Source organism: Ochotona curzoniae, unplaced genomic scaffold, assembly GCF_017591425.1.
Source record: "Ochotona curzoniae isolate NIBS_2020 unplaced genomic scaffold, NIBS_Ocur_1.0 patch99, whole genome shotgun sequence".
Lineage (NCBI taxonomy): Eukaryota > Metazoa > Chordata > Mammalia > Lagomorpha > Ochotonidae > Ochotona > Ochotona curzoniae.
This window is the reverse complement of record NW_024467082.1, coordinates 8,746-32,513: the sequence shown is the minus strand read 5'-3', so window position 1 is coordinate 32,513 and position 23,768 is coordinate 8,746. Positions and strand designations below refer to the sequence as shown.

Sequence of the window (23,768 nt, the reverse complement as noted above, 5' to 3'; positions counted from 1 at the left end):
CTAAAGGAAATGACTCCACGTAGGGGAGTCACAGGCCCAACAGGGCAATCTCACTTTTAGAATAAGTGAACTTCCATAGTTTGATCCATTGATTTAATGTGGCTATCAAATTTTCCTGGTCTACTTGTAGAGTATCTCCAGTGAAGTTTTCCTCAACTCCTTGGTCAGAAAACTCCATCAGTAATAAGCAAAGGGCAGATCTGAGGCACCCAGCACACTGCACAATCGTGTGTAACCCTGACGTGGCCCACATCTCATGTGGCAGACATTCAGTGTGTCTAGAATGGATCTCTGGTTATTACAGTGTCACACAGAGGTGAGGCAAAAACAAAAGTATCTAGAGAAACAGAGTCAGGAGTTCAGTGAAGTGGCTAGGATGCAACAAGTGGTGCCCACGCTCCATAGCAGGCTCCTGGGTCTGAGCTGCTACTCAGACCACGTTCCCCGTCCTACTCCAGCTTCCAGCTAACGCACACCTTAATCCCCGCAACAGTGCTCGCGCTGGGGCCCTGCCGCCTGTGTGAGAGTCCTGGAGTGTTAGCGTCCTGGCTTCAGCCTGACCAGCACTCGCAGGGGAGCAGAGTGGGGAGCCAATCAGTGGCTAGATCTCTGCCTTTCAAAAAACCAACAAACAAAAAAATAAATAAGTCTTAAAAAAAACCACAAAAATCTTAATAACCCTTTCCTATTCCTAAAGACAGGAAGTCAGCCCTTTGATGCCTGGTGTACATGGAGTGAAATGTGTCAGTTTCTTCTGGATTATAAATACGTGCGGTATCTAGAAAGAATGACAGCAGCACAATTCTAACAAGAGGCAATTCACAACAAATGAAGAAAAAGAAAACCTCTGCCTGGATGATATAAAGTACAAAAAGGAAGGCTAACAACATTACAAACACACATTTACAAAGCAGTTGTAGTTTTATATATAAAAAAATCTCTTTTTCTTTTCCTTTTTAAGAAAGATTTACTTATTTGGGCCAAGCGCAATACCTAGCAGTTAAGTCCTCACCTTGCACACCCAGGATCCTATGTGGGCACTGCTGCATGTCCCGGCTGCTCCACTGCCCATCCAGCTCCCTGCTTGTGGCCTGGGAAGGCAGTAGGGGACGGCCCAGAGCCTTGGGACCTGCACCCACGTGGGAGACCTGGAAGAAGCCCCGGCTCCCAGCTATGGCCAGGCCCAGCTGTGTCTGTAGTGGCCATTTGGGGAGTGAACCAGTGCATAAAGATCCCTCTCTGTCTCTCTGACTGAAAAGGTAGAATTGTTCATAAAAGAAACTGAAATTAAAAAATGAACATTTCCACATTTTGTTTGACAAATATCTGACTAAGCTATCAATAGTCCCAGTCTATTTCTAAGAAAACAGCATTAATTTTACATGGATATGTGCAAATACCAAATCAAAGGATTTTAAAAAGAGGACTGTTAGTATTTGTAATAAATAGAATTGTGGAGGAACAATGTTGGCTTTTTTTTTTTGAAAATGTACTGTGGGACCAGTGCAATAGCCTAGTAGCTAAATCCTTTCCTTGCACATGCCAGGATATGGCCATATGGCCATATGGCCACAGGTTCATGTCTTGGCTGTTCCACCTCCCTTTCAGCTTCCTGTTTGCGACTTGGGAATGCAGTAGAGGACAGCCCAAGGCCTTGGGCTCCTGCACACACATGGGAGACCCGGAAGAAGCTCCTGGCTCCTGACTTAATATCAGCTTGGCTCTGGCCATTAAGGCCACGTGGGGAGTGGACCAGTGGATGGAGGATCTTTCTGCTCTCCCCTCTGTGTATGTTTGCCTTTCCAATAAATAAATCTTATAAAAAAAAAAAAAGAAAAAGAAAATGTACTACTGTATAACAAACTTCCAAAGTCAATCTGCTTTTCAGTATTTTATTGACATAAATACAACATATCATACGGACCAACTACCCTTTTACATTACACAAGGAAAACAAAGTCAAAAGAACTAAATATTAATGCGAAGAGCAAGTACAGAGTTCTTCACACTTGTCTGACACTAGTCTGTTAACAAGCATCCTATCTAAGTTGTACAATTTGTAACTGATTATTTTAAATGAAGCAACATTAAGTTGCAGTCAGACTTATTTCTCAGTGGAAAACGCTCTCTTCATCAGAGGCGGCTGGGCTTTCCCAACGTCGAACATCATTTCCAAAGGTGGGTTGTTCAGAGAACACCAATCAGGAATTCGGCCGGTCTGGTTGTAATACTCCTTTGAAACCGACCGGCTCCCAAGTATGTCTTGCAATGCTCCAAAAATAGCTCCTGTGTGGTAAAAACATTTTTACAGCTAAGATGAAAACCAGAAAGCGTTCTGCATCCCGACTTACACTTTATGAAATGGCAACAATGGATTAGTACAATTCAGCAATGCGTAAGTATGGTCTTCAGATTCAATCTAAGCTGTTCTGTACCTTATGTTTTGAATAAGCCATAACTCCTCAGTAAAACTTCTAAAGTAAAATCTTCCAGCAGATTAGTCATGATTAAATGAGTTCACTTTTAAACACAAATGAACAAAGTGAGGTGGAAAGTATTTCCAATTGTGTTAATTAAAAAAAAAAAGATAATTTTCTTTGCTGTAACTTCAAAATGAAGAAGTGAAATGGCACACCAAAATCTAGTAAGCATCATTAAAATGTCCTCAAATTTCATACTACAGACCCAAGAAGACCCACAATAGCATTTAAAAAACATTTTCTATTATGAAATCCTTTGGTCCAATTTCTCTCTGAATCTATAATCCCGACATCCACCAGCACTAACTCCATCCTAAGAACTCAGTCCCAAGTGGAATGGAGATGAGAACAGGTTTCATAAGGGGCTCATCAGCTTTGGAAGGAAGTCCAAAGTTACATTCACTGGAATAAATTCATTACTTCCACTATTCTGAGGAATGACTTTCAGGGAATAAAGAAATGTGCTCAAAATTCACAGTACTAACGCCCAGAGCAACAGGTAGATAACCCCCAAGATTGATATGATTTCAGAATTTAATAGTTCCATTTGTTGAGTGGCCACTACTGAACACTGCATCATCTGTTCTCCATATTCTGTAATAATGTCATTCAAGAAGCGATAATCATATTTAGAAACAGTCCTACCTCCCAGCCAAGCCACACAGTTAGCCTTTGCAGGCGGAGTATGAATTCGGAATGTCTTGGTGCCAAGTGCCTTTTTATATTTTGGCTTTTCTACCAAATACCGTATTTCTGCAAGCAATCTGTGGAGAAATCCCGGCAGCATGGACGTGCCACCTATGACTACCAAGTTCTCTGCCAGCTGCTTCCTGGTGTCTATTGGGCACTGTGATTAGAGAAAGAAAAACAAGGACTTCTTCTATTACAAATAAAACTGCAATGCTTTCATACGCATCACTTTAAAGAATACTATTGTAATATCTAAAGGTATAGAATTTTAAATTAAACAGGAGATACGGCAATAATATACAAATGTACAAGTTATTTTTATTTTCCAGGTAAAGTGTCTAAGTTGTGCAGAATACACGAAAGAACTTTTCCTAGCATGAAAGCTATGGGAAGTGCTCAGGCATCCCTCCACTGTATTACTGAGACACTTGCTGAACGGGAAAGCAAGCACATCCTCAGAGACAAGGCACGTCTCCAGGGGCTGATGTGCTGTGGCCGACGGTGCTGCACTTTGGGATTGCCACATGGCTGTGACGTGGCTGCGTGCCTCCGATGAGGGGAAGCTGACTCAACTGTTCGGGTCTTTGCCACCCAACTGGGAGCCCTGGGGGGGTTTCTGGCTCCTCTCTTAGCCTGCCCCAGCCCTGACTGTGATGAGCATTTGGGGGGGTGAACCCAAAGATGAGAGACAGTTCTTTCTCTCACTCTGTCATTTGGACCTTTCAAGTAAATAAATACATCTTTAACATTACGTCCCTCATCGGTTTTAGGAACTGGAGATGATAAGGTCCTTCCCTGAGCGGAGACCAAGAGGCAGATGAAGCCCTTTCCAGGCGAGGGGCGCTCGTGGAGCCCCAGGACTGCAGCCTTTAGCAGGGCACACTGCCCACAGGCCGGATGGATGCTGAAGGAGTCACCAGCCACTCAGGGCTGAGCCCCAAGTGCTCACACCCCATCTGACATGATGCAGGGACTGCAACCCCGCGCTAAAGGAAAAGTGTAAACAGTACAACAACCGAAGTCTAAGAAAGGGCAACTATTCTGAACAGGCCTGGGAAGGCAGGTCGGTTCACGTGTAAGAGGGTCAGAAGCAATCCCTCCTTCCCTCTTACATTTCCTTGTTCTTAAAATAATATATGACAAAAACTACTAGTTGCCTAAAATGGCTAAAACAAAAAAATGGAAAATAACATTCTCAAATGTTCATTACAGGACTACCATGATAAAGGGAAACATTTATAAAATAAAAATACCTGTATAAGGGAATCCAGTATTAAGGTGGCAACTGATTTCTCTTCATTGTCTTGTTCAAAAAGGATTTCCACTACTGAATCTCTGATGACATTAAGAAGTGGAGAGAGCATTATTGGTGTCATATGATACAGAAAATACCATTAGTTTTGTAAGAGCAATATTTCCAAATAGTAATACCATCTTAATACAGAGCAATCATTAAAATGTAAGATATCATTGATGTGGCCTGGCGCAGCAGCCTAGTGGGTAAATCCTCGGCTTGCACGTGCTAGGATCCCATATGGGTGCCAGTTGACGGCCCAGCTGCTCTAATCCCATCCACCTCCCTGCCTGTGGTTGGGAAGGCTGTTGAGTATGGCCCAAAGCCTTGGGACCCTGCATCTGCATGGGAGACCCGGAGGAGGCGCCTGGCTCCTGGCTTTGGATCGGCTCAATTCCAGCTGTTTCAGCCACTTGGGGAGTGGATCAGCAAATGGATCTTCCTCTGTCTCTCCTCTTCTCTGTAAATCCTACTTTCCAATAATAAATAAATCTTAAAAAAAAAAAAAAGGAAAGATATTTTAGATGCTCTGCCCCCGCCAGGGGTTGAGGGAAGATATCGATAGCGTAACAGAGCAGGGTCTGGCACCAGGATGCTGTCTCTGGGCATGGTGGCCACTGTCAGTACCTGTGCCCTGGCACACTGTGTTCCCAGCAGTTCCTCCCAGGAAACTCATGACAGAAAGCAAAGTGTTGTTTTGAGATACTTGATTTTGTGGACTGCATATATAAGTGAGATCTACCTTTCAAATAAAGGCAGGGGGTGAGGGGTCAGGAGATGAAGGAGCTGTGAGACCACCTGCTCACACACAGGTAGGGCAGCTGCACTGTAACTCCAGCCGTACCCCCGAACCCCAAAGACAAGGGCTGCGAGGACCTACGGACATTTTTCTCTTGGCAGAGAAGTTTTATTTGCAAAGAACAGGTGGATGTGAGGACGGGGAACACATCCCAGGAGGAACCTGGGAAATGGGGTGCCTCTTGAAAGGAGAGAGCGGGGGGATACTGACTTCTGGACTGTTTAAAATGAGAAACAAATGTCTGTTTTGATGATGCCACTACTTACAGGCTTGTGCTAAAACAAATCCAAGCTGACTTACTGCAAAAATAACTCTATGTGTGCCTTTGTAAACTCTGATTTTATAAAATGCAGATCGCTTTATTTTAAAGCTTTTATAAACATCTTTACAAAATATAAAATTCTCTTCATCAGACGCCACCTACTGGCTAACTCTTTATTTTGCAACTGAATCCACGCAAAAGGTTTTCTAAAACGTTCAGGAAAAATGATTATAAAAAAAGCTAACCTCTGGACCTGGTGCGATGGCTCAGTGGCTAAATCCTTGCCTCGCACATGCCTGGGACCCCATATGGGTGCTGGTTCATTTCCCAGCTGTTCCACTTCCCATCCAGCTCCCTGCCTGTGGCCTGGGAAAGCAGTAGAGGAAAGCCCAAAGCCTTGGGACTCTGCACCCGCGTGGGAGACCTGGAGGAGGCTCCTGGCTCCTGGTTTTGGATCAGTTCAGCACTGGCCATTGTGGCTGCCTGGGAGGTGAATCACAGAATGGAGGATCTTTCTTTCTCTCTCTCTCTCCTTCTCTCTGTAAATCTGCCTTTCCAATAAAAAGAATTGAATCTTAAAAAAACAAAAAAAGCTATCCATGGACATCACAACTTTTTTGCATCAAAATAAACCAGTCTTTTTGTTCTGTTTTTCCACAAGCTCTCTCAAGTTCACTCATGTAATTATTACTTAAGTAATAAAATGTTAGAGTAGAAACAAGTTGTTGGGACTGGTGTTGTGGCAAAACAAGCTAATCTTCCACCTTCAAATGCCAGTGTCCCTTATGAGTGCTGGCTCATGTCCTGGCTGCTGCCCACATCGACCTAGCTTCCTGCTTAACGCCTGGGAAAGCAGAGGAAGGACTCTAGTCCTTGGGCCCCTGCACCCATGTGGGAGATCTAGAAGCAGCTCCTGGCTCCTGACGGCTCAGCCCCAGGGACTGTGGGGGGATGAGCCAGTGGATGGAAGACCTCCTTTGCTACCTCTCCTCTGTAAAATCTGACTTTTAAATAATTATTTTCTGTGTATCTCCCGATTTTTAAAAAAAGATTTATTATTTATTTTTATTGGAGAGGCAGATTTGCAGAGAAGGAGAGACAGAAAGATGCTCTGTCCTCTGAGTCACTCCCCAAGTGGCTGTAACGGCTGGAGGTGTGCCGATCCAAAGCCCGGAGGCAGGAGCCTCCTCTGGGTCTCCTATGTGGATACAGGGTTCCTGGGCTTTGGGCCGTCCTCTACTGCTTTCTGAGGCCACAAGGAGGGAGGTGGGACGGAAGTAGAGTAGCTAGGATACAAACTGGCTCCCAAGTGGGATCCTGGTGGTTGAAAGGCGAGGACTTTAGCCATTAAGCCATCACGCCAGGCCAGCGTCTCCTGATTTTTACAAACTTTAAATGAATAAAAGGTGGATGAGTGATGCGTCCTCATAGTTGAGTGTACCTGGAGTAACACTTTCTTTCTAATAAATCACTATGTCACAGCGGCAGTGTGTGTGGTCTAACAGCGGACTCCAGCCAAGGAAGCTTCGAGTCTAGCCATGCCCACACACCGTGCACTGTCCACGCCTGACTCAGGTCCACTGCGGCCGAGTCCCTCCTGTGGAGACTGCGTGAACCACCAAGGCGTGGGCAGAAAGGCTGCACAAGTACAGCATCACGCTTTCTGCTCTAGTCCACAGAATGGTTGGTTTCACCACTACAATTACCCTAAGAACAAAAAATAATATTTCCTAGTTTTTAAAAATTGCAAAAGCAGAATAAAATTCCCCATGAATAAGTCTTAAATGAAAATGTTAAATCGTTAAGTTGGTACTACTGAAGTAACTGCTTGTATATAAAAATAAGGTCTAACCTGATTGAGCCAAGGACATGTAAGATCTTCTCTCCATCTAACGGGTAGTCAACATTTGGGGGTGGTGAGGGACGCTGAAAGAGAAGCATCACGCGCGTTTCAGTCTGCATATGCTGAAACCCCCCAAAGGAAAGCACTTTCACTTTCAACTTACCTCACTATTCCCATCAACGTTAAATTTTGCTGCTTGGATTTTCAGTCCACGCTTCAGATCACTTACAAAGCAAGTGCGTACTTAAAGGAAGAAAACATGACCTTGTTAACAAATTTGTCGTTTACTGATCTCAAGCACAAACTGAACTCAAGTCCCGGTGAAAACGAGTCTACCCAAGTGGGCCAGCTAACCATCATCCCTTCAGACTGTACACCGCATCCCTACCGTGAGCGCGGCACAGTCTATTGTGTCTGAAAGCTCTCCCACTCCTGAGCAGTCACAGCACACATTCTGTCTTCAGCTTATCTCTGTAAACTACAAACAAAACCCACCTAGACTAAACTAATGCTCTAGGATGCTTCCATATGAGGTTTTGCAAAAGTTTATGAAAAATGCATATTATTAAAAAAAATCACAAAATGAATTAAAATTTTTTTATACCAAAATAAAACTTGCCTCTTAAAAATTCTATTTCTTGATAAACTTTATGAAGTATACTCACAGGAATATAGTGCCAACATTTTAAAAAAAAGATTTATTTATTTTTATTGGAAAGTCAGATATACATATAGGAGGAGGCAGAGAGGAAGGAAGATCTTATGTCCTCTGGTTCACTCCCCAAATGACTGCAACAGCCGGAACTGCACCTACCCAAAGCCAGGAACCTGGGACCTCTTAGTCTCCCATGCAGGTGTGGGGTCCCAAGGCTTTGGGCCATCCTGGGCTTCTTTCCCAGGCCACAAGCAGAGAGTTGGATGGGAAGCAGGGCCACCGGGACATGAACTGGTGCCCATATGGGATCCTGGTGTATACGAGGCAAGGACTTTAAGCTACTAGATGACTGCACTGGGCCCCAACAATGCCAATAATGTCATTAATTCTTTTCATAATGTTTTATACAGTGAAATTCAACACCCATTTATTGAGAAAACATAATATTACCAAGTGAGGTAAGATAGTGAACTAGGCACTAAAGTTACATCACAGATTCTTCGCAAAGGCAGGTGCATTTGGTGAAACCAACCAAACTAAATGGAATTAAAAGTTCAAAGCAGATAGATTTTACTTAGGAATAATTCAGAAACTGGAGATAATTACACTGCATAGTAGGTAATACAAGAGCATGTGTATGTACTGCGCATTTTTTTTAGTACAAACAGGTTCTTCCCTTGCCTAATATTCAACAATGTGCTTTTTACTTAGCACATGCACATCCTTCCGAACTAATACAGCTGATTGCTTTTAACAGCTGCATTGTATTCAACCAAACTTGATTCAGTGTCTCCCTTTTATACAGAATACACACTTTTAATTTTAATAAATACGGCAGGCTGCTTTCCAAAAGCACTGTCTGCAATCTTTATTGCCTGTAACAAATATCCACTTCCCCCAGCCTGGATGTTTATCTTTCCAATTTCTGCCAAGCTGATGTTTCCCTAACTAAAAGGATATATCTTTTTACATATTGGAGGTCATATAAAAATGAATACCCCATGTGGCCAACACATGTTAAGAGGAGACTGGAAGAAAGGAAAGAAATCTATTCATTTTGTTTGAGATATTTCTGTATTATCTGAAGCACTGCAACAAGCGTTACAAATGTCTGAAACTGTTCAATAATCAAAAAGATTGGAGGGGATTATGTCACACAGGGAGTAATAAAGAGCAGGTCTGTTAGGCAGTTCCACTTCCAGCCACGTGTGACAAAGAATAAATCACTTCACATCTTAAAGCCTCAAGTGGGGCTAGGTTCCATTTAGCTCTGAAATCCATTATAGGCTAGTTCTTGATTAAATATTCTAGAGAATTAATTTTACACACAGTCCAGGCGCTAAGAAGTACTAAAGATAATAAATGATCTTTTAAGTGCTTTTCCTTATAGTGAATAAAAATACCAGAAAAGTAAATTTGAACGTTAGTATAAAAATCTATTATAGCAAAGTACAAGCAATATATCTTTTGAATCCAATATGCTTTGGTCTGAACTCTGGAATTTCTGAGTATTCAGTTAAATATAGCCTAGCGGCTAAAGTCCTAGCCTTGAACGCCCCAGGATCCCATATGGGCGCTGGTTCTAATCCCAGCAGCTCCACTTCTCATCCAGCTCCCTGCTTGTGGCCTGGGAAAGCAGTGGAGGACGGGACAAAGCCTTGGGACCCTGTACCCATGTGGGAGACCCGGAAGAGGTTCCTGGTTCCCGGCTTCGGATCGGCACAGTACTGGCCATTGTGCTCACTTGGGGAGTGAATCATCGGACAGAAGATCTTCCTCTCTGTCTCGTCTCCTCTCTGTATATCTGACTTTGTAATGAAAATAAAATAAATCTTAAAAAACAAACAAACAAAAAAAACCCAAATATATGATGAAAAACCAGGAGTGGGTGTTGGCCTGGCAGTCAGTGAAGGCACTCGCTGGCACAGGAGCTGGCAGAGTGCAGCAGAGGACCTGGACTTGGGGCCTGGCTCCATTCTGGAGTCCACTCCCTTCCAGGGGCACTCAGGCACGCAGCAAGTCACAGCTCATGGCTGGGTCCCAGTCATGCACATGGAGACCTGCCTGGAATCCTAGATCCCAGCTTGGGGCATTTGGGAAGTGAACCAGAAGATGGTTTCTCTCTCAAATGAAAAAAGAAAAAGAAAGGAAAATCAGAGTTAACAACACAATGCAGGCAGTTCAGCTGTCTGCACCCACACCCCGGGAGACAAGGTGAGGGCTCAGGCCTTGGGCTCCGGCCCCGACACAGCAGACTGCATTCCTGACTCCTGCTAGGCTGCTGCAGGTATCCAGAGAGTGAGCCAGACGACGGGCACCTGCTCCCACCAGCAAATAATAAACAAATAAGAAGAAACTCCCAAACCATAAAGCAAACAGTGGCTCTTCTAAGTAATGTAACTCTTACTGGATGATGTGAAACTGCTAGTTCCCTGACAACCCAGTCTATTTTATAAACCAGTATGACCAAGAAGCTGCCACAGTAAAACATGAATAATGCCAGGGCTTCCTTAGATCTGAAGAGAACTGACATTCACTTATTCTTTCCCATGGCTGAGACGGTTACATTAGGCCTACGTTTGCTCTCCAAGCTGACACTCAAGGACAAAAGGGACACAAATGGGAACTGCATTTACCTTTGATGTCCTCTAAGATGCCTTCTGGAACTGAACCTAAAGAAGGGATTTTCATTCAGAATTACAATTCTATAATAATCAAAAATAATCCATTAAACTGTACTCACATTGTTATTTTCTATTTAACTTTTTAAATATCTACTATACTTTTTTAAACCTAAGATACATTAGGTTGGCTTTTAAAAAGGAAGTCTCATCCTTCAAAGACAAGGCACTAAAGCTGAGGCCAATTGTGCAGAAAATGCTACAGCATGTCACAGACTCAACATTTTTATAAAAAACAAAATATTTAAAATACAGTTGAGTAATCATCATTTGAAAGAAACTGCCCAAGAATTTTTTTATACCAAAGGGGTTGGTTGGTTATCTTGTAGCAGCATTTATAAGAAACCTAGGACATACAAAGTGATGTGAGAATAATTTGCTGCCAGTAACATGCCAACCTAATACAGATTTTTTAAGATGATCACAGATATGTTTTCAGTCTTATCCTTCAAGATTAAAACACTGCTGGGTGTGGTGACGAGGGGCTGAGTGAGGACGTCACTGGAGCCATGTTATCCAAGAGGCACGGGGAAGGGGGCTGGGGGCGAGGACGCAACGCGGCAAGGATGACACAAGTTCAGGAAAAGGGAGTTTCAACAGCAGAAAACCTGTGTACCCATCACCGAGGGAAGGCTCTGGTCCTTGGTAGTCCCTGTGTCAACAGTGCACTGTTCCAACAGCTGAGCCTCCAACTCCCTGAAATTGAAAACACAGTGGCATGAAAACTGTGCAACCGACACTCTTATTTGATGCTTTTCCTATACTATAGCTTATGAAGCTTTAAATAAAAAGTTTTATCCTTAAAAGATGACTCCACTCAAAGCTAAAAGAATGGAATGAGTATATCCAAATGTACAGTTCACCATCGCTGGGTTACACAGCAGGTTTGGGGCAGGGGGAGAGGACGTGCGAGCTCGCAGACACTCACTTGTGCAGTGCTTTTCCTCCCAGGGGGAGAGCTCCCCAGCAGTTGAGCACCGGGATTCCCTCATAGATCTGCCGGGTGGTCAAGGATGTCACTGTTGCAGCAGGTGAGACAGGATTCCTTGCAGAGTTTCCTCACCTTATACACTAAGGTAATTTTGGTGCCTAACTTTTATTTCTTAATTATCAAAGTTACAGAAAAACTCAGTAAGTCTTTTTCATATTCCTTTCCAAAGAAAATAGGTTACAAATACACACACACAAACATAATTCATTAATTATGGTGAAGATCTCTAACAACAAGCCACTAGTGGAATGAGGATATTGAGCACCTGAATATGACTACTCTGAGAAATTCACAAATTTAGAGGACTAATACCAAATTAGGAGATTTTAATAAAACAGAAAAGGCAGAAAATCTTACTATTTTATAGAGTACATATTGAAATATTTTAAATGTATCAGATAACACTATTAAATCTGATTTCTCAATATATGGTTCTTGGGTCTAGCCTGATAGCCTAGTGGCTAAAGTCCTTGCTTTGTATTTGCTGGGATCCCATATAGCCACCAGATCATATCCCAGCTGCTCTACTTCCCTTCCAGCTATGCTTGTGGTCTGGGGAAGCAGTAGAGGACAGCCCAAAGCCTTGGGGCCCTGCACCTGTGCGGGAGACCCCGGGGAGGCTCCTGACTCTTGACCTTGGACCAGCTTGGTTCTGGCTGTTGTGGCCACTTAGGGAGTGAAACAACGGACAGAAGATCTTTCTGTCTCTCCTTCTCTCTGTAACTCTGACTTTCCAATAAAAATATATAAAGCTTTTTAAAACTGTGGTTCTTACATATTTTAAAATCATGTGTGGTTCACAAAATATTTGTATTCAACAGAGCTAAGATGGTCAACAATGTTGTACTGCGGGTTTGTCGTCTATTTGTCTACACGCATCACACTCATTGGTACTCTGTGAGTACAGCATTTTTAAATAGGAAAAAAGGTAGACTTGCAAGAGTATTGGTTTTGGACACCAAAGTGGTTTTATATCTTGGCTATCTGCTCATACAAACTTGACCAAATGATGTATCTAACTTTCAGTGTTCTCATTCATACACATGAGGAAAGTACTACTCTGCAAGATTATTTTGAGAATTAGACACAAAATACTTTCTATACAAAGTTCCTAATTTCATTCGTAAGAGTTAATGATTCTTGGGGCTGGTGAGATGGAACAGTACACAGTGCTGGCACCCCACATGAACACAGATACGAATCCCAGATGCTCCACTTCATTAAAAAAAAAAAAAAACGATTTTTATTGCAATATTAGGTTTACAGAGAAATGCAGCGACAGAGATAAAGATCTTCCATTCACTGGAACACTTCCTATGTGGCTGCAACAGCTGGGGCTGAGCTGATCTGAAGCCAAGAGCCAGGAGCCTCCTTTGTGGGCACAGGGTGCCAAGGCTTGGACCATCATCATCTTGCTTTCCCAGACTATAAGCGCGGAGCTGGATGGGAAGCGGGGCAGCTGGAACATGAACCGGTGCCCATAACAGATGCTGGTACTTGGAGGTGAAGGATGAGCCAGCTGAGCCAAAACACTGGCCCCAGATACTAAATTCAAATCCATTTTTCTTCTAGAAAGAATCTGGAAAAGCAGTGGAGGATGGCTCAAGTCCTTGGGACGCAGCACTCACATGAAAGATGCTGGCTCCTAGCTTCAGATTGGTCCAGTTCTGGCCACTGCTGCCATTTGAGGAGTGAAGACCTCTCTGTCTTTTCTTTTTTTATAATTGTGCCTTTCAAATAAATAAATATTTCTTTTTTTAAAAAAGTTAATGGAGTGGAGGTAAGGCCAATGGGAAGCTCAATGGCTTATTTGCCCATTCCAGGATTTCATATGTACTGGTTCATGTCTTGGCAGCTCCACTTCCCATCCCGCTCCCTGCTTGTGGCCTGGGAAAGGAGTCAAGGACGACCCAAAGCCTTGGGACCCTATCCCCGTGATAGAGACCAGAAAGAAGCTCCAGGTTTTGGATTGGCTCAGCTACTGTGGTCACTGGGGAGTGAGTCAGCAGATGGAAGATCGTTACTTCTGTTTCTCCTTCTCTCTATAAATCTGCCTTTCCAATCAAAATAAATAAATAATTTTAAAAAATTGCAAAACTAGCTTATTGAAAAAAAGATACAGGTAACACCAGACTTTCTCTATATCCACAATCCAGAACCATGGCAGAGTTAATCCCAAGTGTCAGAAGAGCCATTAGATGACTTGGAGCAAGCAAGACAGATGGAACCTAGAAAACAAACAGAAAGCAGCAATAGAATCAGAATGAGCACCAGTAAAGTACCTGCTTACACCAAAATATATTAAAAAAAAACAAACAAACACAAGAACCGTACATTTATAGTATACAAATCCATTTAATGGCACTAAATTAAGAACTGGATGGTGATTCATATGAATTCACTTAATTAAAACATACTGCAGAAGACACTGGAGATGGGGGAGCAAAAAGCTTTTAAGTTACTTCATTCCAAAACAACAATGCAGCATTTGTATTCATTCCTGTTCTCTCTCTCACAAGGTCCAAAAATTCAGAGACAGAAGCTATGTCAAAAGCTTTAGTAAAGCAGTAGCTTTACTATGAAGATAAAACAGAGAAGGAATTTGATTATTTTTTCACAAATATGTTATATAACCTACAATTGTAAAACACTATAACAAACAACTATGACTAAATTGGACAAAACTATATAAATCCCTATCTTTGTGGACATTTTTTTAATTGAGAATTTGGGGCCCAGTGGCGAGGCCTAGCAACTAAGGTCCTTGCCTTGAATGCACCGGGATCCCATATCGGCACCGGTTCTAATCCCAGCAGCCCTGCTTCCATCTAGCTCCCTGCTCGTGGCCTGGGAAGGCAGTCGGAGACAGCCCAATGCTTTGATATCCTGAACCTGTATGGGAAATCAGGAGGAAGTTCCTGGGTCCTGGCTTTGGATTGGCACAGCACCGGCTGTTGCGCTCACCTCCTCTCTGTATATCTGACTTTGTAATAAAAATAAAATAAATCTTTAAAAAAAAAGATTAAAAAAATTAAAACTAAAAATTAATTGAGAATTTGCCAGATTGGAGACACTGGATATCCAATCAAAACATGGAAGGTCAACTCAATTAAATGGCAAACAAAATAATGTTCATGTTTTCTTTATCTAAGTCAATAAACACTAGTCTTACAAATTGTTACTAACACAAACACTGTTAAAACCCAATGGCAAGGAACAGATACAGCCAATCTCCTCCAAGGAAAACACAAAGAACCTCCTCCATGGAAGAGACAGCCAATCTCCTCCAAGGAAAACACAAAGAACCTCCTCCATGGAAGAGACAGCCAATCTCCTCCAAGGAAAACACAAAGAACCTCCTCCATGGAAGAGACAGCCAATCTCCTCCCTGATTCCGATGAGAGACGACATGCCCCTTGTGTTCTCCCAAACGAAGCGCTGAATCTACGACACCATTTCAGTACAGTGGGCTGTACACCCATTTTCTGCATGTGTCTTACTAAACTACAATTGCCCTTACCTATAATTTATATATGCTTAATTTCTTATATACTACAAATATTATATAAAATCTTCCCTTTTTTGCTGGTTAAAAAAAAAAAACCTTAAATTCCAGGGTAGAGATTTTTAAAATTTAAATATTCTGGCCTACTATGAAATGTGATCATCTCAAAAACCATTCTTGTTCTTAAAAAAGAATCTTGACCCTTTAAAATGAATGATACAAGTATTTATTATCAAAATCACTTAATATGAGAAAGACATTACATTTAAAAGGAATTCAAAGCCTAAAACTGAAGAATTGAAAAAAGTTCAGAAATTCAGCATAACTAAACAGCATGACTAGCATGACCTTGAAAGAAATATATGGTAAACTACACACCAGAAACCTTGTTAATTGTTAAAACCCTGCATGAAAATAATAGAAATACTAGTAAGAAGAACCTTCCAATTATCTAAGTATTGGAGGAAACACTATTTAAGCGCGAAATAAAGAAATAAATTAAAAGCTTTGTTGTTTGCAAACAGGCACCTCGAAGTACTTGAAGAGCACGCGGGTGAGGGTCTCTCTGAAGTGGGAGGGGCACAGCACGGACTCAATCACCACGACGCGCCGGTCCCTGGGGTTCACCAACAGATGCCTGAAAAACACGCCAGCTGGTTTTTCAAAGCCAATACAAAATTCCCATTAATTCTGGAAAGTAATTTGCTAAGAATGGAGAAACTGTGCAACTCCAGCCAAAGGTGCTTTGTGACAAAGATACCTTTACTTCTGCCGGGAGGAAGATGCCCATTGTGACTTTTACCACGTGACATGTGCAGGGTCAGGAACTGGATCAATCCATTTCAGACAACTAATAATCATTACTAACTTAAACTATTAGAAGTACATTTGCTTTTCAAAGTTACTAACATAACATGTTCACAAAATTCCACATTTCATAGATATTTTTAACTTGGGAAGTACAAGAAACTTACACTCCAACCATCCAGAAACTACCACTAATGGTGGTATAACTTTTCATTCTTGGAAACATGTATCCACATATTAGGACAGAAATATTCACTCCAGGGGCCAGCGTTGTGGCTCAGCAAGTTATGCTGCCACCAGCAATGCCGGCATTCCATGAGCATTGGTTTGACTGCTGCATTTCTACTCCAGCACCTTGCTAATGCCCTGAGAACGTAACAAAAGATGGTCCAGGCACTTGGGGCCTTGCAACCAAGGGGGGACACTCGGGTGAAACTCCTGGTTCCTGCCTCCTGCCCAGCCAGCCCAGGGGCAGCCACAGTGGCCATTTGGGGAGTGAGCCAGCAAATGGAAGATCTGTCTCTCCCCCTCTCTGTAACTCTGCCTTTCAAATAAATAAACTGTTAAAAACCGTTTTTTTTTTTCCATTCCATAAATGAGTGTCTCACTCCATAACTGTTATTTTTCAACTTTTTTCACTTCTCAATGTATCTGACACATCTTTCTCTCTCAATAGTGTACAGTTGCAGAACTCTTTAACAGGCAGGCCTTGGCCCGACTGCTGGGCTGCTGTCTGGGAGGCCTGCGTCCCAGACCAGGGACTGGTGCTGTCTGACGCGCTGCTCTGCTCCCCTGGCAGCAGGTGCTGGTTCAGCAGGCTGTACCCCTCACCACCTGGGGGACCCAGGCTGTGCCCCAAGCTGCCAGCTTCCCACTGCTGCAGGCATGTGGAGCGTCAGCTGGGGGGGTGGGGAGATCTCTCTACTTCTGTTGCTGAAGAAATTTTTTACAAATCTCTTAACTTCTTTGCAAATAGCTACATTGAATGAATATGCAATCACCCGCTTAATTAATGACCAATCCTCTTTATTAACCATCTTTGTATTTGTTTCACAAATTTCCTTATGCTTGTCAGTTTTATAATCTTCAAATATATTTCTGCAAAGGATGGAAATAAGTAAAAATGGCAAAGAAGTCAATTTTCCTTGTATCACATTTAATACAACCAAAAAGCACTGTGACTGCTATTAGGAAAATCTGTCACAAACGTTCCACAACAAGAAAGAATAATTGTATCTTACCTGAAATACAGTATATGGATGAATTCTTTTAGGTAGGAATATAATTCTTCTGTATTGATATTATATTGAACAACTTTGATAGGCTGTAAAAATTAACATTATTAATTTGTAGTAAGAATTACAAATTATTTACGAATGTGTTTTCTGACAAGTCAAAGCTATCTGTATTGAGGATAGGCACAAAAATGAAGGCCCAGCATGGTAGCCTAGAGGCTAAAGTTCTCGCCTTAAAGGTGCCAGGATCCCATCTGGCACTGATCCTAATCCCGATGGCCCCACTTCCCATCCAGCTCCCTGCTTGTGGCTTGGTAAAGCAAAGATGGCCTAAAGTCTTGGGACCCTGAACCCATGTCGGAGACCCAGAAGAATCTCCTGGCTCCGGGCTTTGGATTGGCTTAGCTCTGGCCGTTGCGGCCACTTGGGGAGTCAATTAGAGGACAGAAGAGCTTCCTCTATCCTGCCACTACACATATAGTCATTTTCGAATGACTGATGATGAAAAAACTCCTCCCATAGGAACTGCATTGAAGCAGCATCACTTCTATTAGGCGAGAGAAGCCAGTATCAGGGAAACACAATTACAGCGTTCGTCATGAAAAAGGAAAAGCCATCAAGTCCTTGCTCCCACGGGTAGGGCTCCTTTCAGCTCTCCCCAGGAAAAGCTGGGGTGCTCCTTCCCTGCGCTCCCACCCTCCGCCCCAGGCTGCAGCCCCTCCTGGCCAGAGTCCACTTCCGCCTGGAGCCTCAGCTCCCAGGGGCCAACGTTCAGAAGCCACTATTTTATATTATTTTATCTCCCCCCCTATATTCAGAAAAGCCTCTCAGCACATTTGAATGACTGAAACTTTCCTGACACTTCATTTTTTCTGCTCTGGTTACTGTTCTGTGGGTTTTATATTTTCTACCCTATCACGTCTTTCTCCATAATCTTGTGTAGCTTTTTTTTTCAAACAGGAATTTTCTCAGGATTGCATATGGTATTATGTGACAGCAGAAGGCGCTGTATGTCATGTCTTAACAGGTGAATTTTATGATACACAATCATTCTCTCTACTGGGCTGCTATACTTCACCTGGCAAGCTTATTAGCTCTGGCAGGAAACCTGCTTAAACAGTTTCACAAAATTCTTCTGGATTCTGGAATTACAAATATTCTGTGTGTTTTTGGATGTGGGGAATCAAAGTCCACCAAATCTTGAATAATTTAAGAATAGAATCATGCACGACAAGGCTTTCAATATATGTGATAATTTTATGATATGCAAAACTAAAGTTCAACAGAGAAGACAAAAAGCTCTCTTAGAAATACAGCCATGACGTATGTGCTTAGGATTCTGACTCAACCTTACCTGAAGTTATCACACAACCTATTTTACTAATTTGCTTTTAAAAATACCTTAGGCAGGCCAGCTCTTTTGATGACACTTGGGATTATGCATCTCGGACCAGTTTCTCCAGCAAATCCACACCTGCAGGTAACAGAAAGGTAGATCACTCAACTTGGAACAGGCTTTCCAAATACTTATCACACAACATGCTTCTCTGTATTTCTTTTGAAACAACAGTTACAAACAAACTAAAAATGTGAAAATATTTCTGACACAAACAAATGGCAAAACTAAACTAAAATGAAACTAAGAAGTCAATATTATTAGTGACTATATATCAAAGAAACAAAATAAAATGTTCTGCAATTAATGATACAGAAACAGACCGGTATAATATTTTAGAGCAGCAGTCACATTTTCCTTAGTTTGACACTGTAGCTGATTTTTAAGCAAACAATTCTAGAACTCTGGATATACTATTAAGACTTTATAAATACAATCCTGACCTAGTTAACAAGCACACATTGTAAGGAGTGTGCCACCACATGATTTTATCACGATGCGAAACTTACAAGGTGTACCAGCACAACCTACATGCAACAGCCCCTGCACACCCCAGTTGTTACCGGCTACTGCCCCTGGCTATGAGGCTACAGGGCACGTGCCCGAGCTGCACTGCAACACAACGGCACTTGTGCATCTAAGCTTAGAAAAGTCAGGCTGAGTGCAGTGGCCTAACTGCTGATGTCCTCATCTTGAATGCGCTGGGATTCCATATGGGCGCCAGTTCTAATCCCAGCAGCTCCACTTCCCATCCAGCTCCCTGCTTGTGGCCTGGGAAGGCAGTCGAGGACAGCCCAAAGCCTTGTGACCCTGCACCTGTGTGGGAGACCTGGAAGAAGTTCCTGGTTCTAGGCTCTGGATCGGCACAGCACTGGCTGTTGCGCTCACTTGGGGAGTGAATCATTGGTTGGAAGATCTTCCTCTCTGTCTCTCCTCCTGTCTATATTCTGACTTTGTGATAAAAATAAAATAAATCTTTAAAAAAAAAGAGTCAAAACACTAGGTGGCAGGAATGCTCCAACACCATTATAAAATTATGGCAGTGTCGGGCCCAGCAGCATGGCCTAGCGGCTAAAGTCCTTGCCTTGAACCCACCAGGGTCCCATATGGGTGCCAGGCAGCCTCGCTTCCCATCCAGCTCCCTGCCTGTGGTCTGGAAAAGCAGTCAAGGACTGCACAATGGCTAGCCCAAGCCTTGGGTTCCTGTACCCACATGGAAGACCTGGAGGAAGTTCCTGGCTCCTGGCTTCAGATTGGCACAGCACCGGCTGTTGCGGTCACTTGGGGAGTGAATCAGAAGATCTTCCTCTCTATTTCTCCTCCTCTCTGTATATCTCTGACTTTGCAATAAAAATAAGTAAATCTTTTTAAAAATCACTTTTTTGAGCATTAAATAGTACTTTATATTTGTTACATGTGATAAAAACATATCAGTTCAGTATTAACATCATCCTTTTTTTAAAGATTTATTTACTTTTATTGGAAAGGCAGATTTTACAGACAGAGAATTAGAAACAGAAAGATTTCGTATCTGATGAATCACTCCCCAGATGGCTGCAACGACTGGAATTGAACCCATCTGAAGCCAGGAGCCAGAGCTTCTTCAGGGTCTCCCACACGGGTGCAGGAACCCAAGGCTTTGGGTCGTCCCCTTCTGCTTCCCCAGGCCACAAGCAGGGAGCTGGATGGGAAGTGGAACAGCTGAGATTTGAACTTGAGTCTATATGGAACGCCAGTGTCACAGATGGAGGATTAGCTTGTTGCACCACACCATCCTCAACCTACCTAGCTTTTGGTATTGCTTCTTTCCTATCCCCAAATCTCTCTCGTTTACCTCCCACAGTGCTGCGTGGGACAGGCACAATGGCTAAGATGCTGCTGGGCTGCATGCACCCCACTATGGCGTCCTCGCACTACAGGTTCAGGCTCACAATTCCAGCTTCCAGCTCACGCATGTGGCAGGAGGCACCGCTGTGGCTGAGTACAGCAAGTCCCTTCCACCCACCTGGGAGACCCAGACTGACTTCTACAGGCATCTGGGGGGCTCAACAAGGAGGTGAAGGAATTCATCCCTATGAACCCTAACCCTAACCCTTTCAAACAGGACGAAAATAAACAATCCCTACCAGGAGGCACCCTGTGAAGGAGCTTTGCATTCTATTTAGTTTCTTCACTTGACCACATCCTTGCTATGGTTTTCCAAGAATCCTTGTCTAAAAACATTCTGGTTATCTTTCAATGTACTGCCCAAATAATTATGCTGGGGGTAGTATCCTCAAGTTGTATATTATAATATCAAAAGAAGACCATAGGTAACAAAGGGCAGGGGCTTAGTCCAGAGTTAAGATGCTTCATGGAACAATCACATCCCATAGCAGAGTGCCAAGTTCAAGTCCTGGCTAGGAGGTTTCAGTATCCTCAGCGACAGCACAGCCCGGAGACAGCAGGGGACCTAAAATACTGGTGTCCTACCACCCTCACCCAGATCCAATCTGCGTCATGGGTTCCTGCCTTTGATCCAGCTGCTTCAGGAATTTGGGGAGTGACCCTGCAAATGCAAGATCTCCGTCTCTCAGTACCTCTGCCTTTTGAATAACTAAAAACATATAAGAAAAAAGTTTTGGGGGCCCAGCGTGATAACGTAATGGTTAGAGTCCTCGCCTTGAATGCACTGGGATCCCATATGGGCGGTGGTTTATATCCCGGCAGCTACACTTCCCATCCAGCTCCCTGCTTGTGGCCCGTGAAAGCAGTCGAGGACGGCCCAAAGCCTTGGGACTCTGCACCCGTGTAGGAGACCTGGAAGAAGTTCCTGGCTCCTGGGTTCGGATTGGCTCAGCTCCAGCCATTGGGGCCACTTGGGGGTGAACCAGCAGACAGATCTTTCTGTCTCCTCCTCTCTGTATATCTCTGACTTTGCAATAAAAAAGAAATCTTTAAAAAGGTTTTTGAAAGGACATGTTTTTAACAATACGTAACTAAAATATATAAAATAAATAAGAAAATATAAATAAGGTAAGGGCTGGCTTAGCGTAAGAGAATATCATGAACTAATGGATGCTTAATCCAACTCTGTGGCTTCTTAGGTCCAAAATTTAAACAGCCTATTTGAGCACTAATTCAATACACATTTCACACACACTGCACGTTACACAATGCCTGGTGAGATGTATATTTTCAAACAGTTCAACTTCACACAAACGAAGGTAACTTCTCCTGCCACACCCGCCTGTGGCGCCCAGTACAGGGATCCAAGGACCCCATCAGTATGTCAGTCCTCGGAAACCATGCACAGGTTGTCTTCAGGCTTGGGCACTGGTGGCTTTCACACGGGCATCCGGAAAGGGTCATCTCTAACCCCAGCATTCAGGGCGCAGCTCTCGCGCAGCCGGCCTCCCTCCTGGGATGCCGCGCCTTGCTTGGGGGCCACAGCCCAGCACACCACGGGCAGCTCCACTCAATGCATGTTTTATGAGCGACCTGGTCAGCAAGCAATACAACACGGCTGATCCCCGCACAGCCGAGCCCAGATAAAACTCCCCAAGCGGCGACTGAGGTAATCCTCCCGTCGATTCCGGCGCCCCAAGGGATCCCCAGAACTCGGCTCGCCCATGATGGAAATAATAAGGGAAGACATTTGTAGGGATGCTAAGGGAAGGGAAGGAGAGGCCCCGAGAGCCCAGGGCGCGGTCCGGGGCCAGCCCACGGCCACTCACTTGGTGAAGGCCTCTCCCAGGTCGATGACGACGGCCGTTTTCTCCCCCCCGCTGCCCAGGCCCTCGTAGAGGGGCATGGCGGTCAGGAGCGCCGAGGAGGACGGCGCCCGCCCGGCCCAGCGGCCTCAGCTGTGGGTCTGGCAGCGGCCACAGCGACAGCGGGGTCCTCACCGCCCGGCCCGGGCTGTCCCAGGCTGTGCCGCACTCAACGCGGCGCCCGGATCCTGCCACAGCTCCTTCCTCGGAGAATAGCTGGGGTCTGTCCACTCCCGGGCCCCGGCGAGGGCGCCCACCGACCGGGCAGTCAAGGCCGAGAGCCCCCCGCGGGCAGGCTAGCAGGCGCGCCGGGCGGCGTGCTGGGGCGGAGCTGACGGGCGCTCTGGGTCCTTTCCGCGCGGCGGGCGGCGGGGGCGCGCGGGCCCGAGGAGAAGGCGGGCGGCGGGGGCGCGCGGGCCCGAGGAGAAGGCGGGCGGCGGGGGCGCGCGGGCCCGAGGAGAAGGCGGGCGGTGGGCTGCCGGGGGCGCGCGGGCCCGAGGAGAAGGCGGGCGGTGGGCTGCCGGGGGCGCGCGGGCCCGAGGAGAAGGCGGGCGGCGGGGGCGCGCGGGCCCGAGGAGAAGGCGGGCGGCGGGGGCGCGCGGGCCCGAGGGGAAGGCGGGCGGCGGGCTGCCGGGGGCTCCTGTCTGCGAGCGTCGCTCCGGACGGCCAAGCTTAGATTTTTGCACCAATTGTAACTGCTTTGTTCTGCGGAAACGCTAAGTCCGGGACATATAGTAGCTTTTCTGGTGCTCCACATCAAAGCGAGAAAACGACGAGGAACTGATTTCTAAACCCGTGCATAGAACCGCGCACTCACGCTCTGCTGTTCAAATAAGTAAAATCTTGAGGCTGGCGCTGTGGCATAGCAAGTAAAGCTGCTGCCTGGTCAGTGTCACAGCTGCACCCCTTCTGATCCAGCCCCCGCCTGGGGAAAGCAGCAGAAAGTGGCCCAAATGCTTGGACCCCGCTGTTCACAGGAGAGACCTGGACGAAGCGCCTGGCATCTGGCTTCTGCCGGGTCCAGCCAGGCTGTTGCGTCCAATGTGGAGTGAACCAGCAGAGACAAGCCATTTTCTAATCTGTAAAATGTCTTGTTACACAGCATTTCTGAGAATCAAAGTTAGATTTTTTAAACAATTGAAAACCGTAAAAGAATAGCTGTGCCATTGCCTAGGCAGTACAAACCGGCTGGGAGTCATGGAAGTTTGTTCTTTCACACTTCTGGAAGTAAAAAATCAGATATCAAGGTGCCAGTGGAGTCAGGAGAGCCTCTCTTGCCTCTTGCTGCCTTGGCTGGCTGCCCTCCCCCACCCCAACCCTGCTCCTGGCTCCCAGGCTCCTCCATGCATTGTCTGCCTCTGGCAGTCTGTTTTCATTT

The 23,768-nt window shown here is 44.6% G+C and overlaps 1 protein-coding gene across 1 annotated transcript; it reads right to left on the bottom strand.

Annotated features, from left to right (window-relative positions):
* Positions 1 to 1,878: 1,878 nt before the first annotated feature.
* LOC121168295 (actin-related protein 10) lies at positions 1,879 to 22,518 on the bottom strand. The gene is made up of 13 exons (XM_040998237.1): positions 22,355 to 22,518; positions 18,644 to 18,716; positions 17,249 to 17,331; positions 15,729 to 15,837; positions 13,816 to 13,923; positions 11,633 to 11,700; positions 11,321 to 11,400; positions 10,660 to 10,695; positions 7,532 to 7,611; positions 7,378 to 7,451; positions 4,424 to 4,505; positions 3,126 to 3,327; positions 1,879 to 2,286 (listed from the first exon to the last, which is right to left on the bottom strand). The coding sequence occupies exons 1-13, from the start codon at positions 22,429 to 22,431 to the stop codon at positions 2,105 to 2,107; spliced, it is 1,254 nt and encodes a 417-aa protein (XP_040854171.1). The 5' UTR covers positions 22,432 to 22,518; the 3' UTR covers positions 1,879 to 2,104.
* Positions 22,519 to 23,768: the final 1,250 nt, after the last annotated feature.